The sequence below is a fragment of the Phragmites australis genome, chromosome 8 (genome assembly GCF_958298935.1).
Source record: "Phragmites australis chromosome 8, lpPhrAust1.1, whole genome shotgun sequence".
Lineage (NCBI taxonomy): Eukaryota > Viridiplantae > Streptophyta > Magnoliopsida > Poales > Poaceae > Phragmites > Phragmites australis.
In genome coordinates, this window is record NC_084928.1 from 9,782,906 (window position 1) to 9,802,263 (window position 19,358).

At 46.0% G+C, this 19,358-nt stretch overlaps 1 protein-coding gene across 1 annotated transcript; it reads left to right on the top strand.

The window, feature by feature from the left end:
- The first annotated feature begins 8,726 nt into the window (after window positions 1-8,726).
- LOC133926576 (protease Do-like 9) lies at window positions 8,727-18,437 on the top strand. Its single transcript, XM_062372582.1, has 9 exons — window positions 8,727-9,476; window positions 9,900-10,099; window positions 10,218-10,398; window positions 12,934-13,125; window positions 13,595-13,827; window positions 14,438-14,539; window positions 14,648-14,698; window positions 17,786-17,890; window positions 17,995-18,437. The coding sequence occupies exons 1-9, from the start codon at window positions 8,834-8,836 to the stop codon at window positions 18,103-18,105; spliced, it is 1,818 nt and encodes a 605-aa protein (XP_062228566.1). The 5' UTR covers window positions 8,727-8,833; the 3' UTR covers window positions 18,106-18,437.
- The last annotated feature ends 921 nt before the right edge of the window (window positions 18,438-19,358 follow it).

Consider the following 19,358-nt stretch of genomic DNA (forward strand, 5'->3'; position numbering starts at 1 on the left):
GTGAATGTGTCGATAGCCACAAATAGGAACTTGTAACCGCCTTGGGCCCTTGGGAACGGTCCCAGGATATCCAAGCCCCATACGGAGAAAGGCCAAGAAAGATGAATTGTTTGCAGAGCTTGGGCTGGTCGAGCGGTTTATCTTCCAAAATTTTTAACCAGCTTGGAAGCATCCTGGAGGGCAGTCGGCCAATAGAATCCCTGACGACGACCAAGTTGCGAGAAGACGCATGATTACCACACATGCCTCTATGGATATCGAGCAGTATTTGATTGCCCTCTTCCTGAGTGATGCACTTCATCAAGATTTCGTTACTCCCCTTTCGGTAGAGCTTGCCGTTTACCAAAATGTAAAGCATGGATTTACAAGCAATTTTCTCTGCAGACGCATCATCATCAGGGATATCTCAACCCTTGAGATAGGCTTGGTACGGAGTCATCCAAGTCGGGTAGCGTTCGAGTAGTGCAGCATCCGTGTCTGTGGGTTCTACCTCACTGACCTGGCCAGATTGCTGGCCGGGTTGAGCAGCATCTGTTCACTGAACTGTCGGGACAGATGATTTAAGGAGTTTCTCAACGAAGACTCCTATGGGTACCGGTGCTCGAGAAGAAGCGAGTCTAGCAAGTTCATCCGCATCAGAGTTATCACTCCTTTTGATGTGCTTCACTTCTAGCCTTTCAAACTTTTGCTCAAGCTTTCGTACCTCGAGTAAAGAAGCCACCATGTTGTCGTCTGAGTACTGGTACTCCTTTTAAACTTGGTTCATGACTAACTGTGAGTCCCCTTTCACAAGAAGTCATTTAATTCCAAGCGGCGCAGCTATGCAAAGCCCGTTTATCAGTCCTTCATATTCTGCAACATTGTTAGAGGCTTTAAAATTTAATTGAACAACGTACCTAAGTTCATCGCCCGTTGGAGATTTGAGTATAATGCCAGCCCCCGTGCCTGGAGCGTGAGTGATCCATCAAAGAAGAGCATCCATTGATCTTCAACCATGTTTGGCCTTGTTTCTTCAAAGCTTGTCCGTTCCGCGATGAAGTCCACTAACACTCCGAATTTCACGCTTGTGCGTGGTGCATAGCTTACCGCCCATTGCGCGATTCGTCCAATAGCTTCCTGATTGTGTATTACATCCTTCAGTGGGTACGTCGTTATGGCGGTGATCCTGTGCGCTTGGAAGTAGTGCCGTAATTTTTGGGAAGACATCAAGACCGCATATATCAGCTTCTGTACTTACGGGTACTGTAGCTTAGCATCGTGTAGAACCTCACTCACGTAGCAAATAGGAATATGGACCTTGGCCTTTCTCTCGGGACATTCCCGTTCGACCACCAGTATCGTGCTTACAACATGTGGGGTAGTTCTAATATACAAAAAGAGCTCCTCTTTTTTGTTAAACGGTGTAAGGATTAATGGAGATGATAAGTACATTTTTAAGTCCTGGAAGGCGCGCTCCGCTTCTTCCGTCCACTCAAACCGATCTTGTTTCTTCAATAGCTTGAAAAAAGGCATCCCTTACTCGCCCATCTTGGAAATGAATCGACTAAAAGCAACAATGCAACCTGTCAATTCTGGACCTCTTTTAGTGTTCGAGGTGACCGCATCTCATCGAGAGCCTCAATTTTACGCGGGTTGGCCTCAATGCCTTGACTTGACACCAGCAAGCCGAGAAGCTTTCCGGATGGCGCGCCAAAGTGCACTTTTTGGGGTTGAGCATCATGCGATACTTCCTAAGGTTGTTGAACGTTTCTTTGAGATCATCAACCAATGTGCTTCCGGTTTTCGATTTGACTACAACATCATCGACGTACGCCTCTACATTGTGCCCGATTTGGGGTTGCAGACAGTTTTAAATACACCTTTGATACGTAGCACCAGGATTTTTTAAACCGAAAGGCAACTTTACATAACAAAATACACCAAAAGGAGTAGTAAAAGTAGTTTTCTCCTCATCCTCTAATCCCATGCTAATTTGGTGATACCCCGAGTAGGCATCTAGAAAACATAACAATTCGTAACCTACCGTAGAGTCGACGATCTGGTCGATGCGTGGGAGAGGAAAAGGATCCTTGGGGCAAGACTTCTTGAGGTCGGTGAAGTCGACGCACATTCTCCATTTGTCATTGGCCTTCTTGACGAGGACGGGATTTGCAAACCATGTAGGACGACGTACTTCTCGAATGAAGCCCGCCTTTACTAGCTTATCGACCTCCTCCTGGATGGCCCGCTTCCTATCTTCTGCAAATCTTCGCTGCTTCTGTACCACAGGCTTGGCATCGGGTTTAACAGCCAGTCTATGCTCGATCACCTCCCTAGGGACCCCAGGCATGTCGGACTTGCCATGCGAACACGTCTTGGTTTGCCTGAAGGAACCTGACGAGCTCGAGTTCCTATTTGGGGTCGAGGTTGGCCCCAACCTTAACCGTCTTGGATGGTTTAGACGGGTCGAGGGGCACTGCCTTGACGCAACCATCAGTCTTTTTGTTGCTGACGCCATCGTGGGTCTTGCCCTTGGTGTCGTCAGATTTGGTAGCACCAGCAAGACTTACGAGCCTAGAGTCTTTGCCCTCAACAACACCTTGCTGCCTTTGATGCTTAGAACTTACGTCCTTAGGAGCGATGGCCACTCGACTGAAGTGTTCGACCATATCCAGGTTTTGCTTGTCGCATATGACCGCTACACGCTGATCTCATTTAACAGTAATTGCCCGTTGGGACCCGGGATCTTAAGCGCTCGGTAGGCATAGTGAACCACCACCATGAACTTCCCAGCATTGGGCGGCCTAGGATCACATTGTACGCTGTCTCAAAATCCGCGACATCAAAGGTCAGCTTTTCTGTGCAGAAGTTGTCGGGCATGCAAAACGTGATCGGCAGCTCGATCTGATCGAGAGGCATGGTCTATGAGTTAGGAGTTATACCGTGGAAAGGCACGACTCCAGCTTTAAGCTCTGACCTCTGGATCCCCATCTTATCTAAGGTTTTGGAGAAAATGAGGTTGAGTGAACTGCCTCCATCGACGAGAGTTCTGGAAACCTTGATGTTAATTATGGTCGGCTGAACTACGACCGGGTATCGACCAGGATGTGGTACCGTGGCCGGATGGTCGGTTTGATCAATGGTGATCGGCTGTTCCGACCACTTGAGATACCGAGTAGGCACAGTCAGGGCCAAGTTAACTTCTCGCTCGACCGCCTTGTACTATCTCTTGGACTCGGATGTGGCGGATCCTCCGAAGATGTGCGCCAAGCCGTGGTCAGCCTCGTGGAACTAGGGCTCATCACCCTCAACATTAGGCTTAACCTGCTTATTACCACGCTCAGCATTTGCCTTGATCTTCTCACCACTTTCCACCACCTCTATTGAGGCCTTTATTGTCCCAAGTGTTACGTGATTTGCTCCTGTCTACCGCGGCTATAGTCTTACAGGGACCCTTCGCTTGTCATCGGGTTTGTTCTTCTTTCCTCCGTTCTTCGAGGACTCGGGTCTGTCCTTGCCAGATTGGAGGTTTTTAGCGCGTACCTGCACTTCCGCTCATTTTGTGCACTTGTTGGCCAACTCAAAAGCTCTTTGACCGTGTGGATTTTCTGAGTAGCCATCTTTCCACGCAAGTCTGTGTCCTGAACACCTCGTTTGAAGGCGATAATTACCGATTCATCTAAGATGCACAGGATCATGTTACGCTTGCCGCTGAACCTGCGGCTGATATCTCGAAGAGATTCGTTGTCACCTTGGTGCAGCTGGTGGAGGTCGTTCTCCGCTCCTGGCCGCTCGAACGTGCCCTGGAAGTTGGTTATAAACTGAGCCTTGAGTTCTGCCCATGAACGAATCGAGTTGGGCGGCAAGTTTAGCAACCAGGACCTTGCGAGTCTATCAAGGGCGGTTAACAGATAATTGGCCATTACTCGTTTGTCACCACCGGCTGCTCGAATTACGGTGGTGTAGATTTGCAACCACTCGTTGGGATTGATCTTCCCGTCATATTTCTGGATCGGATCCGCTTTGAAGTTCTTGGGCCACTGAATCAACCGGAGTTCGCGTACGAAAGCCTCACAGCCCCGGTCAAACTTTTTAGGAGGAGATGGTGGAGGACTGCCACGCCTCTCTCTCTGAGCGGGGGAGTCATATCGACCATCTCGTCCTGTAGATCTGCGGTCGTAGTAGCGGCAATTGTCTTCACGGAGTTCCTCACGGCGGTTTTCGATCACCATACGTAGATCACGCCTTTTGTGAGGAATACAATTCCTTAGATCTTCCTGATACCCATGCATATGGATAGGGCAGCTACAATTTGGCCCACAATATCGTTTTTGGGATCGACCACCTGAGCTTCCCGTCTGGGATTCCCCTACTCGAGAGCATTCTCGCTTGTGGCTCCTCGAGCCGGGACAGTTTCGACTGGGGGGGGGGAGGGGCTGGAGTTGCGGGGATTGTTTGCTCGAGCGATTGGGTTCTGAGCCACATCGAGTAGGATCTTAACTTGATTGACCATAGGAGTCAGTGGATTCACCGGATCCAATTCTGGAAGGGATCTGAGAATCAGATAAGCTCCTTGCACGTTAGCATCTGGAGTACTGAATATGTCACTATCGAGGCTCAGTTGCGGTTGAGCCGATGAAGCCTCCGATGATTGTTCGGAGGGAGCTTGTCCCTTGAGCCGTGGGCTGTTGCGGGCGTAGGTACACCTACTGGAAGTCATCGGAAGAGGCCAGGAGGCATCTGCCTTCCCGTGGTCCGCCGGTGGAGGGCCGTGTCGGGTGCACATATGGCTCCAGATGTGGATGTTCTGCGTGGTAACTTAGCGCTAGTACCATCGGCATCGACTGCTGTTGTTGGATCTCCAAGGATTTCCGTGCCGTTATTGACCACGTTGTTTGGAACTACTGCCATTGGGTCAGCCGATAGGGGTCATCGCCTCTAGCCATAAACACGAATCGATCTATTCGGCTGCTCTGGCTAGTGTTAGAGTCACCGTCTCCACCCTCGTCGCTGTCGGTGTCCATGCAGTGGAGAACATTAGGCTCCGCGAGATCCCACTTGAGATGTCCCACTTCACGGTACGCATCCGATGGTATGGACTCGAGGGTACCAGTGTGGATCAGTCCACCTTGATCATCCCAACGGAAAACTATAGTTCCGAAGATGATTTCCGAGTCGACGGAAGGGGACTCGAAGACGTCCTAGGTCAACTGTCGTAGAAGTCGGTGTCGAAAAATCTGACGCAAGAGTGAGTCTAAGACATGATTAATCCTACAAAACAGAAGAAGGCCCTACCTAACGCGCCAACTGTCGAAGATTAGTTCTCGACAATATGTTCGTAAATTGACTGGGTACCTTCGAGAGTAGGGATTAATCACGAAGAGAGACAAAATGATGTATTCAGGTTCGGGCCTCCGATTGGAGTAATACCCTACGTCCTGTGGGGGTGTTGGTACCTTGTATTAATGATCTCAAGTATAAGCAAGGTGGCTAAGACTATAACAGGGAGTTGATTGGATCTAATCTATCCTAGGGCTATAGTCATCGAGTAACTCTCTATTGTTGCCTTTTGTGTTGCTCGTAGTTTCTTGTTCGTGTCTAGTGGTGGTTGTCCTCTCTCCCATCCTTTTCGCCTTATATAGGGGTGAGGTACCGACTCATATCCAGTCGTAGTCGATAGGGAGTTGTTTTCCTTGACGTCCATGTAGATATACCTGTTTTGAATACAGATCGTATTGGTTTGGGTAACCAATCTAATCCTTCTCGTTATGTACTTCCTTGATTCCGGGTATATCAGGTACCGCTGATTCGGTTCTGCGATATTTGGGGCTGCTGAACATACTTTGTATATACCTTGTTTGTATATGATGTACTCCTTATGCGCATATACCCCATAGTTAGATATTCGAGACTAGTAAAAGGACTCATCTGTAACCAATTTACAAATACTAACAACAAAATACATAGGATATAGGGCTGTTATCCTTCGGAAGGCCTGAATCTAAATAACACATGTGTTCTTGAGTTAATCACAAACACACGCACACCGTAAATGCTGTTCACACGCCCATCGACTGGTACACCCTAAAATCATTGTCAGTGACTAACCCTCAACAAAGCTTGTTTGCAAGAAGTTTAGTGATCAATTTAAGCACAATTTGTGCAACGAGATTGGCCTATAATCCTTAACTGTAGCTGGATTATTGATTTTAGGAATCAAAGTGATGAAGGAGTTATTAATTGCCTAGAATCAATTATACCATTATAGAAATCTGCACAAAGAACATAGAAATATTCCTTGATAATGTGCCAACATTTTTTCAAAACGAGACCATTAAAACCATAAGGACCTAAGGATTTATCAACAGGTATAGCTTTGACCACATTATCAATTTCTTCTTTTGGTGAAAGGCTAAGAAAGATTTTCCAAGTGATCAAAATTCCACACTAAATCATCCAAGTTAAATAACATCTTTGGCTCACCAGAAGAGCCCATTCTATCCTTGAAAGGTCCAAATAAAATAGCTGCCTTTTCCTCATGATCACCGATTAATCTCCCATCCTGCGCTTCAAGAAAAGTAGTAGTATTTCTCTTGAATCTCTTCTAGTTGTTGCCTGAAAAAACTTTGTATTTTCATCCCCAAGACAATCCATCGTAAGTAAACCTTTTTCTCCAATAATTTTTACACTAAAGCAGTCTTAAGATGTGTTTCTTTAAAATCTCCCTAAAATTGCTTTCATGAACAAACAAGAACCATGATGGATTGTGTTTGAAAAACTTAAGTTTGCAAAATAAAATAGTAATGACGAATGTGAATAGTTTACATTGGTAATCAATACTTGCCATGCATACAGTTCAGTTGGACAATTACCTCAGGTATATATGGTGAATAATAGCGTATAAATCTGCTATTATTAGTAGAAGCAGGACCGATAATATGCTTCCTGCGATTAGAGTAGGACATGTCCGGGTTATAATGTCTGTTGCTTCTATATTAGCAGATGCTCAACTCTAGTTTTTGGGAGATATGAGCTTTTGTTACAAGTGCAATACTGAGAATTTTTCTCGGCGTTCTATGAAAAAGATCTGCCAGAAAATTTAGCACGAATGGATCACTGCGGCAACAAGGGTCCTCTCACTGTAGAAGGACAAGACTAGGGGTATGTATATACAGTTAAGGGAATGAATGAAGATTATTTCTAACAAAAAAGAATATTGAAATGCACATGTCAGATCTGTGGCAGTAATCGATCGCAACAAGAGTCTAGAAAGCAGATTAGCAATGATAGGTGCAAATGACTTCTTACTACGGATTCATTTTCTGGTGTTATTTCTCCTAGCTGTAACTAAACTATTTTGTGTTAAGATTCATATATATGGAATCTTTAAAAAAAGAGGCTCAAAAGAGCTTTGACAATAAGATTTCCATTTTACTCTGGATAGACGCCTGCATGTCTAGTAATTTTCCTCGACAGTAATCATATTTAATTATTTACAGAGATGCGTGATGGGTCCACTGAAATCAAGAAAATCACATATCATGTTTTAGTACCTTAAAAATCTGAACCTCGATAATAACAAGGTCAATTCTTGTAAGTACAATGTTTTATTCCATCTAACTGAGAAGTGAGAACAATGGTTCGCAAAACCGAGGTCACCCAATATTTAGCTATGTTACATTTAATCTGAGCCCATCAGACATCATGTTTGGCGCTAATGTTCTTAATACTGAGAGTTTGGATGCAAATATGTCAAGCAATGTGCTTCCTTCAACGAGAGAGTTCTCCAAGCGTAAATAACTTTGCCATCTTGTTATTAATTGTTGATGCACAACCACTTACAAAGCTTCAGGAATCAGTTTCAGCTATTACAGGTAAGTATCCTAATGAAGTAATGAGCAAACCACACGCCGCAACAGTTAAGTGGTTGAGGTACTTCTCGTGCCGTGTCATTTAATTCTCAATTGTGAAAATAATGCAACCAAGACGTAGTTGCAGCTAGCTATACCAGGATCAAATTGCCTGTTGTCAAGCACATGTTAAATGGCATCACTTTCAGGAAGCTGGATATGCTAGCTGTTTGGAGTCTGGTCTCCAATGTAAATATGCATGCCTTACGATTGCTTGTTGTCCGGTTAATGCCCCGATCAGCACGCGCCAAGCGAGCAGCAGACACACGCCTGCAGTAGATTTGACGAACGATCAGTACAGACACGAATCTGCAGTTGATTTGACCGGCACGTTTGCCGCTTGCAAATCAGGACGGGCAGAAGGTACGAACGAGGGAAAAGGACCGGCACAGGAAGCAGCAGTGGATCGATCGATGGCCCACAAGAAAGCAGTGTAGTGCCCATTTCATTTGCGAGAAGCATCGACGGATGATGCGTCCTATCTTGCCATCTGCGAGCAGAGAGAAGATTTGCAGCAGCCGGAAGTTGTGTTCTTGGTTCCTGAACTCTTTTCTTGAGAGGAGATGGCTGGACCTGATTACTGAATCTTGGCTGCAGGAGCAGAAAAATCGACAGGCAAATGCTGTGATTTCTTCTCCTTTCGAATGAGAAAGATCAAAGAGAAACGAGAGAGAAAAAACAAATCAGGAACGATGGGGAGGATTAGGGAAAAGATCAAAGAATCAATGGCGGCCCACTAAAAATTTAAGCCCGGCCCGGGGTGGAGACGCGCAGGCCGAAGGTGTTTACGCTTTTCGCTCTAGAAAGCGTAAACTCTATGAGCCTCCTACATCCGGTTGGGCGAGGCTCGAACCCGACCGCACCCGAGCCAACCGCTTTGCGGTCTCGCTCCTTCCCGCACCTCGCCTCCGGCGAGACGAAACCCTAGCTCGTCTGTCGTCTCCATGGACAACCACGGCCACGCCTCCGCCGGCAAGCGCAAGCGCAGCCGCAAGCCGAAACCGCCGGCCACTGCATCCTCCGATAGCAACTACCAGCACCCCGCCCCCTCCGCCTCTCCCCTCGCCGCCGCAGCCGCCGCGTCAGACTGCCCCGACCCAGAGCCCGCGTCCTCCTCCCCCGCGCCCCGCCGCCGCGGCCGCAAGTCCCGGCGCGTCAGCCACGAGCCCCCCTCCGAGGCCGAGGCCGTCCCCTCTCACCCACCGCGGCGGGGTGGGCCCAAGGGGGTGCCCAACGGCGGGGCGGAGTCCCCCGCGGCGGTGGAGCCGTCGCGGCGGGTGCAGGTGATGAAAGTGGAGGTCCCCGCGGCGGTTGAACCCCTGCGGTGGGAGCAGGTGGTGAAGGTGATGCCGTCGATGGACGCCGTGGTGAAGGTGTTCTGCGTCCACACGGAGCCCAACTTCTCGCTGCCGTGGCAGCGGAAGAGGCAGTACAGCTCTAGCAGCAGCGGGTTCATCATTGGGGGTCGCAGGGTGCTCACCAACGCCCACTCTGTTGAACATTACACCCAGGTCAAGCTCAAGAAGCGTGGCTCGGACACCAAGTACCTCGCTACCGTCCTTGCCATAGGCACCGAGTGTGACATTGGTACGCATGATTGGACTCGCCTCATTGTCTCCCTTTTAGCCTGCAAAGTTTTGTAAATTTGACAGATATACACCTCTGATTGTGAACTAGTTGTAGTTGTACTTGCAATTGTGGAAGCATGATGTCTGCTGTGCTGTGATCACAATATGCCTGTTCATTTTTTTCTCTCAGAAACTTGCTGGTTATGTCTACTATTGGGTTAATTTTAAAAGCTTTCAGAATATTATATAATAATGGAGAAAAGTGGCAAGTATTTTGGAAATATGTTACAATTTCTAGAAACAAAATATTAAAGATCAACAGGCTATATTGGATCAAGTATTCAAGCAATGCTTTGTCAATGCAGCTTCTTCTGACAAATGAACTCCCAAGAAGTGAACTTTTTGTTTAATTTATTAACTACAAGCCAGCTTTCCATTTCAGCAATGTTAACTGTCGAGGATGATGAATTCTGGAAAGGGGTTTCACCGGTGGAGTTTGGGTCACTGCCAGCACTCCAGGATGCTGTCACTGTTGTTGGTTACCCAATTGGAGGAGATACTATTTCAGTGACAAGTGGTGTAGTATCTAGGATAGAAATACTTTCATATGTTCATGGTTCTACAGAACTTCTTGGATTACAGGTATTTTTTTATATTTTGCATACTTTTACATATACATTTCACATTTGCTTTTTATCCATGGAACTATGACTAACCTCCCTTTGAAAACTTCTATAACCCGGATATTACTCATGAACAGATAGATGCAGCTATAAATTCAGGAAATTCAGGGGGCCCTGCTTTTAATGATAAGGGCAAATGTGTTGGTATAGCTTTTCAATCTCTTAAACACGAAGATGCGGAGAACATAGGCTATGTTATACCCACTCCAGTTATCAAGCACTTCATTGAAGACTATGAAAAATCTGGAGAATACACCGGTATCTTCCTGTTCTGTCTTTGTATATAGTCTAAATTTTTGAGACATGCATCAGGGTTGAATATGATGGGACATGAATGGAGTGAATGCTTGTTTGCGTCGGAACATTTTATTCTGTCTAAGTCTTCTACCAGCTTCCATGTCATTGTGATTGTGAAGACTGAAGTTATACTTTATATGTATTTAGTGGGAAAAATGAATAATCCCTCATGACACATGCAGCTCTAGAATTCTCAGACTCTATACACGTATTACAGAGGAATATAACTGATTCCTGGAAGAAAACAGCATCTCAGCTCTGTATACCATCTTATTTAGAAATTAGTATTGTCAACTCTATAGTGCAATGTGACCTTTTGAGGCGTGACGGTAACTTGAGCTTCATCATTAGATTAACATTAACAAATATTCATTTCATTTGAAGATCTGGGATGTTTCCTAGTGGTAAAGAGCAAGGGCTAGCGAGACTGTGAGGCGAGGTGAGTCCAAGCTGCACCCCTGTTCTGAAGGGAAAAAAGGGATACACAACTACAATTTGTCTACTGTAAAAGACCAGGATTTGTCTCAATGACTTAGAGTAAAACCCAGATGGCTAGGCTAATGGCGTTTTGCTGTAGTTGTGTCAAATCTCACTAGTTTGAAAGAAATAGTTATCTCACTAGTTTTTTTTAACCTTTCAACTACACGAGTTGGTCATTCTTGGAACCCCTGCGTCGCTCCTAAGGTGACTCAGGCAGCAGCCCAAACCGTTGCACGCTGCCACCCTCCCCCTCCTCCCCTCCACCTTGCCACTGCCTGAGCATGCTGCCGGAAGCTCGCGCAGCTGCAAGGACGACTGTGGCGGGGATACATCCTGGCTGCAGTCTGTGTGTGGAGGTCCTATGGCCGGTCCTCGCCGGGAGGTGGCTTGCGTTATGGCGGCGCCAGATCTGCACGAGGTGGGCGCGGATCTGCACAGTGCGTTGCTGGATTTGCCGCATGATGTTGCCTGGAGCTGCGGTATTCCTGCGGGAGGGGCTCCAAGCGGTGGTCTAAGAAGAGGGTGGCTCCGTGTGGCCAAGGCGGCGCCCCAGCGTGCCCGCAGTCTTGGAGGTCGGCCTGTGGTGGTGGAGTTTGACGTCGCTGCGGCCTGGATCCGCAATGGTGTCGATCTAGGCGGCAGTCGGCTGCTTGAGGACGACCGAACCCGGGCGACGATGGTCGAGCCGGGCGACGACGGCTGTGCATGGGCATTTAACAGGCGCAAGTAGCGGCTGCGTGCGCCAGAGGAGACAGCCACGCGTGGTGGCCAGAGGGCAGTTGCAGCGGCCTGGATCTGCGCGCTAAGGACCAGAGCATCCTGGAGTGAGCGGCTGGCGGCGCCGATGTCTTACGTGCATACAACATGTGCGGTGGGGAGGTGCGGGGGCTCCAGGCGAAAGCCTTTAGGCAACGACGACGCCTTTGGGCGTCGTTCCCCTCGTTTGAGGCGTTGCCGAGGTGCCCCTGCTTGGCCCACTCTTCTAGAGGGTTATTTGGGTGAAAACCCATATCTGGCTTGCTGGATTAGGCGACGGCTGCGTCTTTGATGTCATGTCCACCATGGAGGCATTGCTTGGGAGTTCTTTTCCAATGTTGGATGTCTACTAGCGTTGGTGTATATTGGCGGCAACGATGACAACTTCCGGTGAAGTCGGAGCTTCTGTCTTGCTGTGGTGCTATATCGGCGCCTTGGGGTCTGCGGGCCTCGCAGTGGGGGGCGGTGGTCCGTTCAGATCACATGCTGAGGTTTTTGTCTCCTTGGAGTTGCGCTCCACGGTGAGTCACGATGGATGGCCATGCTTAGGTGAAGTCGAAGCTGCTACGTCGCGGGCGCGTGATGAGCTTGGCAACGATGACGCGAAACGGGCTTGTTCTTTGAGGATCGTGCGCGTGAGGTGAAGTGATATCGAGGCGAAGGCTGAGGTCCGTCATGGTGAAGTCAGAGCTGTTTTGTTGCAAAGCGATGAGCTTGACAATAGTAGGGCACCAGACCATTTTATGAACCAATTGCAAGCTTTTTATGCCGTGGAGTTGCTGCTGGGGCTCTGATAAGGTTTGAAAGTTTTCAAAACAAAAAAAAAACATGTGAATATGATTCCCACTCCGCCACTCTTGGCAAAGAATCGATTATATGCCTGCAATTCCCATAAGACTGTCAATAGTAGGGCAGCGTTTTGGTGCTTTGTTCTGTTTAGACGGTCCTGGCGAGCCTCCTTGTCTGTGGTGTTGTACTTTGTTTCGCTTCCTGCCCCTTTTTTTTGTTCTTTGTTTCTTCCAATGGTAAGAATGAGCAGCTTCCTGCTATTTCGTCAAAAAAAAAAAAGAGTTGGTCATTCTTCTTTTGGCCTGGCTATCGATCTTTTGATGGGCGAGATCCTTTTTTATATCAATAAATTACTCTTGTGGTCATTTTTCTTTTATTAACTTCAGATTATACATGGTACTCTGATATGCACCCTTTTTACATCTATGCTTGTCTGAGTCTGGTATGCGATTTTCTTATTTTCTTCTGCAGGTTTTCCTATACTTGGTATAGAATGGCAGAAAATGGAAAATCCTGATCTCCGCAAGGCAATTGGAATGAAATCTGACCAAAAGGGTGTTCGTGTACGAAGGGTTGAGCCAACTGCTCCTGAATCTGGATGCCTCCGGCCTTCTGATATTATTCTTAGCTTTGATGGTAATGACATTGCCAATGATGGTACAGGTTAGTCATTCTTCACACGACTGGGGATGTTATTTTCACTTTTTTGTTATCTAACTTTTCTGCAATGGCCAAGAGATTTTGTATTACAACGATTTGTTGGTGACTTGGTCCCTAATTTTTTTTTACTTAGATAGCTTATTATAACTTTTTTCCCATTTATATGACACGCTTGTAGTTAGTGAACCTGGTAATGGTGATTCGATTTCAGTTTCTATATGTGTCTATTCAAATATGTACTCTCTCTGTGTGTTGGAGTCATAAATATCCTTATGGATATGGGATAAGGAAACTTCGCTTAACAACTCTCTCGAGAAGCAGTAATAAGAACATCTTGGATTTGTTATATTCATACCTTTTCATCCAGTTAAAACTTACCATCTCATGTTTCCCAGTTAAAATCCAGCTTATGAGTTAAGGAAAATTGAGTACATGATCGCTTCTTGCTCTTTCTTACTCCTTGCTCATCCAGTTCCTTTTAGGCATGGAGAGCGCATTGGATTCAGCTACCTTGTTTCTCAGAAGTATACTGGTGAGAAGGCACACGTGAAAGTTCTGCGCAAATCAAAGATCCATGAATTTAACATAAAGCTAGCGACACACAAAAGGCTCATTCCAGCTCATATTAAGGGAAGGCCACCATCATATTACATCGTTGCTGGCTTTGTTTTTATGGCCGTATCTGTTCCACATCTTCGATCTGAGGTATGTTATGTTTTCTTCTTCCTATGTCCTTCGGTCTAATGTATATTGTTTTTATGGTCATATCTGTTCCATATCTTCAATCTGATGTTTGTTATGTTTCTTCTTCATATGTCCTTTGGCCTTAGTTATAAAATAATAATCAAGATAGTAGATCCTTGCTTGGTTGTCAGATTTCCTGCTTGCTACTGCATATTCAGTATGATTACTGTTGCAATCCTGGAAAGCTTGATCTTGACTTCACGTATAATGTGCATTCTTGTCTCAAGGCTAGCCATTCACTTTATGGGACAATTATTCTCTAGAGGAGATACTTGTGTTTTTTTTATTGCGTGCTAGACATATTATTATTATTATTTTGGCGCCTGGGGGGGGGGGGGGATCTGTTCTACTAGAGATTTTTTATCTGTGCAGAAGTTATCCGCGTCTTACCAAACTTCTTCAGTTCTGTTCCCGGAGTACCCACCCCTGTGCACTTTGGTTTGCCATAAATGTGCTTGGAATCATGGTTTTGCTATATCCTGCCATGCGAATTGCTGCAGTTTCTTCTTCCACTTTAGATTTGTAAGGTAGAAATTTTGATCCTACGACTAACCAGGGTGCTATCTGTCAGTATGGAAAAGACTACGAATATGATGCCCCGGTCAAGTTGTTGGACAAGCACTTACATGCAATGGCGCAATCACCTGATGAGCAGCTTGTGGTGGTGTCACAGGTCTCTTCTTTCTATATTAATTGGTCATGAAAAATTCTGATCCATCTCGCTTTTCTCTGGAGCTTATTGTACATTTAATACTAATTTTATATTCTGATAAATTTTCAGGTGCTTGTGGCAGATATAAATATTGGTTACGAAGAGATAGTCAATATTCAGGTAACAATGACTTCTATGATGAGGACTTCGTTTGTTTCTAAGAATACCTTATTTGTCATCGAAAAACTCTCTAATCCATCATTTGCCATTGAAGAAGGCTTAATTCCCTCCATACCACTCCTTTTCAAATGCTCTTCCTTTCCTTATATGCCACTGCCGCCAGTCATCCGTAGGACAGCTGCTGTTAAGCCCACAAATTGGCAATTTCTACCCTGCACACCTGGTCTATGACAATTCTGTCCAACTTGCTGCAAGTGGAAGCGTCCTCCTTTTCTACTCAATCCTGACCCCAAATCCTCCTCTTGCAGTCACTCCCATCCCCATATCCTCCCAGCATCAGCGCCCGAGTCTAAGTCTGCTAAGCTCCGTGTTAATCTCCCTCTCTTCCGGTGCTGAGTTCTGATTCCCCAATGCGACCTAGGCTCGACATGGAGAGGAGAGGAAGATATTTGAAGGAAGGTGGCTCGCATAGCCGACATGAGCCGGCCAGCGGCTACGGAGGGAGGCTGCACATACACTAAGCTGGCCAGCAGCGCCACTTGGAGCAAACTTAAGACAAGCGCCATGCGTTTCTCGACCCTTCCTGCTTTTGTTCTTGCCCAGATCATTGCTGCCATAGAAGGGATATGTCCATTCAGTGGCAAATCATGGACCAGCGAGTTATTCGATGTCATTTGACGGCTTTCCCCTAGAATTATACTTAATAACCTATGTGCCTGCACTCCAGGAATGCTTTATTATTCTCCCATTGCATCAATGGATCTGTAGTATGCCCTTCAGTCCTTTTTTGTATGCATGCCAATCTTAACTTGTTGAAGTTTTGAACATTTATTTATTTGTTTATGTTAAGATTGGTTTGTTAAAAGTAGCAACTTGTATTCAATGGTAGCCCATGGAAGCAATATATAGAGTGCACGAGCGAGTACAGGATAAGGACTCTAACAACCTCTACGTAAAGGATAATGACTATATTCCCAACAGCCCCTTCAAATGCAAGGCGTATGCAATAGCGCTGCATTTGAAAGGGGTGACACTAAGTAATAAACTTAGACTAATACATCCAAAACTATCTCTTCAAAGTCATCGTAGAGGACAATCTTTTAATCCTGTCGAATCAAGCCGAAGAAGTGCATAGCGAAGCACACAAGTTGAGTTGTGTTGATGACAATAAAAGAATGCCCTTGGTCAAGAATCGCAACAAAGCGATGACGAGTAGCAAAACAACAGATGTAAATTGTCACTAAAGTTTCGGAAAGATCAAGACGACAAAAGAATGCCCTAGATGAAAAGTAGCAATAGACGACAAACAAAGTCGCCACAAAAGCTACAGGAAGACCTAGGTGGCATGGTTGCATCTAGAACAACGGGAAAAGGATTAGGCAAAGAAAAGACGAATATTTGGCTAACCACAAAAGAAATTGACTAATTGATGAAGGAATATGTGGACTCGCACGATATAGACAAACTTAAATAGAGACTAAGACTTGGATGGACTTAGTGGAATTGCAAAGACGCTAATACGAGGCTAAGGCGCTAGCAAGCAGCAGGAACAAAGAAAAATCCTAGCACATCAGCATGCCAACACACCTAAGACAAATGAAATCGTCAATATAGTTGTAGGAGCAAAGCACAACATAACAGCAACACCACACAATGGGTAACACACCAGTAAACCTAAGCCCAAGCAACAAAAGCCCATGAACCATCGCTTAGATAAGCCCAACTTGTGCAACAAAGCAGGACAGTAGCCCACAGTAGCACTAGTAAGCACCAGCGGAAAGTCGCTCAAATCCAGCTCACTACAATGGATGCGATATCCAGGCCATCTAGCTTGCACATGCACTGGTTCGTGATGCAGAAGGCCCCCTGCTTGGAGTCACGGTGGTTGGTCATGAAGGAGAACCAGATTTAGCGTCTGCACAAAGCCAAGGAGGATTCGACCTGAGAGGTGGCGGGATCGGTGGCCGCCAGCCTGGGAGGCGTCAGATGGTACTGGATGGAGTCGGCCTGTGAGGCGAGTCGACACGTGGTGAGCGTGATGGCCGGCGGACGGACGTTGGCGTAGGCGATCAGTTCAGCGACGGATTGATCCAGCGGTGTCGAACCAAAGGCAGGTGGCTTGGATCGGGCGCTGGACGAAACTGGTTGGCACGAGAGGCGGGGAGCGGATTCAACTAAGCCAACGGGTTGATGCAGAGACCAGTCGGTGGTGGGTGGGGACGTGGCCTTGGTGGTGGTATCTAGCAGTGTCGATGGCGGCTTGGCAACAACATAACCGCAACACCAGCAGAGTCTTGGCGGCATGATCTTGCAATAGTAGAAGGACGACAGAGGGCACACCCTTAAAGGAGACATGGTGGAGGACGGCGCGACGGCGATGGGAGGGCCAGAGTAGCGGCAAGCTGGCGAGAGAGGGAGTTCTGACGATGAGTCCTGCAGAGACGAGCGGTGCAACCCAATCCCGATCTGTTCTGTATGACGGCGGATCCACTACATCGGTGACGAGGTGAAGAACCAACAACGGGAAGGAGTCGGCATTGAGAGAAGTTGACAGGAGAGAAAAAAAAACTAGGGTTTAGGGCAAGTTGCAACGCCTAGAGCAGGAAAATCTAACTCTAATACCATATTAGCAATAGCAACTTGTATTCAATGGTAGCCCATTGGAGCAATATATAAAGTACATAAGGAAGTACAGTATAAGAACTCTAACAACCTATAAGTAAAGGATAAAGACTCTATATTCCTAACATGAAAAAGAGGTAGCGACATAAACATGTTTGTGGACAATATTTTCACAATATTATAAATTTTACTTGTGTAAGATATCAAAAGCCATCAATCAAAATAATACACTGGGGGTCGCATCAAATAAAAGACGGCATCATTTTTGGCTGGAGCGAGTAATTGAGTATATTTCAGCAGTAATACCAGTGTTTATATGAAGTTTAGTATGGCTATTTAAACTCTCTTTTAGTGCTGTTTGTGATTCTTCATCACATGTAGCCAAACTAACATTGCGTGTTTTTGGAGGGCAGAATAATTGGCTTCTTTTAGATTTTATCATTTGGTATTTTGTTGTGTGTATAGGTTCTTGCCTTCAATGGCACACCAGTTAAAAATTTGAAGCACCTAGCGACCATGGTGGAACAGTGTGATGAGGAATTCTTGAAATTTGATCTTGATTATGATCAGGTATCTGGCGTGCAAACAAAAGCTCATTGCCCTTTTTCTTTCCCTGATTTCATTGTGAAATATACTATTCTTTTTTGTTTAATGCTTCTACATATCATCGGCAGGTCGTTGTCCTGGAAACAAAAACTGCGAAGGCTGCGACTCAGGACATTCTGACAACACATTGTATACCGTCGGCTATGTCAGAAGACCTGAGGAAGCAAGATGCTGGCTGATACAATAAAATGATCCTACAATCTAGCTGGGACAGGGACATACTCGATTTTGTCAATCAATACAGCTCCTGTCCCACAAGAAGCGCTGCAGGAATTCCAGTGCTGCTGACGGGTCTGGATGTCGAAGAGCAGAATGTAGTCCGTTTACACCAAAGAAATGGTAGGATAGATTGATTAGATTGGATGGCACATTGAGCTATTGGGAAATGGTGGGATAGATAAAACAAGGTTATACTCTTATTTCATTTATTAAGTCCATAACAGAAAAGTCGTCCTGAATAACGTTGCATATTCCCATTTGCCATGGTTGGTCTGATGATGCTTTCACTTTAGACGTGTGTGGACTGGTTGTCTGCTCTCAATTGAGCCTACTTTTTCTGTATCATGATTTCTTTGTTGTGTGGAGTACTTAAAGTTCTTCCTGGCAAAATCGTATCTTGGGTGGCTTTTGCTCCAGTTTTCTGTTTGGTTGGATGTCGTGGATTGTGTCGACTTCTTGAGCCTTAGTTGCTGCCATATCAATTGCTACGAAAGAGAACCTGGCTTCGAGCTCAAGGGAAGCGGATTTGTTTTGGACCCTCAACGCGTCTCTTTTTGCTGAACTTTTTCCTCGCTTGCTGTATCCCTTCGTTTGGAAGCAAATCTGCCATGCGTTTGTGTCTTTGTGCCTTTTTGGTCCTGTTTGGCATGATTCTGGTTGGTCGCTTGTTTGATTCCGTCGCTTTCGTTCCAGTCGCGTTGATTCAAATTGTACAAATGTTGACAGGTAGTGAAATGCTTGATCTCTACGTAGGCTTTCTGCACGTTCCGTCACTGGTATTGGCCACTACTCGCTCTATCTGGCACGATGTGATAGCGATAAAGCGAATGCATTGTTACTTGGAAAAAGGTTGCTCACGAATTGGGAGCACGATTAGCAAATGTAACGTGTGTTTCTATGTCTTAGGTATACATTTGATCGATTTGTTCATCATAGGATCATCCCCAGATTCGTTAGGATGATTTTATTCCTCATTTTTTTTTATTAATCTTCATCTGCTAGGAACAATTTGGTGATAGATCAACAATATTGAACGATGACCTCGTCGTGGATTCCTGGAACCAAACACCCTTTTAACCAGGGCTGTGAGAGCCGGCAGGGCGTGCAGTGAGCTGTAACAATCTGCATTAAAGACTAGAACATCTCCTTGGCGTGAGCGGCGGCAGGGCGAGCAGCGATTGACGCAGAGCTCCAGGGACGCAGGTGCGCACGC

What these genes read in the sequence shown, in the direction of transcription:
- LOC133926576 (XM_062372582.1), top strand. Translation starts at nt 8,834, where the DNA reads ATGGACAACCACGGCCACGCCTCCGCCGGCAAGCGCAAGCGCAGCCGC. An exon ending in CAGAACTTCTTGGATTACAG is followed by an intron (nt 10,100 to 10,217) that starts GTATTTTTTTAT and finishes ACTCATGAACAG; the next exon opens with ATAGATGCAGCTATAAATTC. An exon ending in TTCCACATCTTCGATCTGAG is followed by an intron (nt 13,828 to 14,437) that starts GTATGTTATGTT and finishes GCTATCTGTCAG; the next exon opens with TATGGAAAAGACTACGAATA.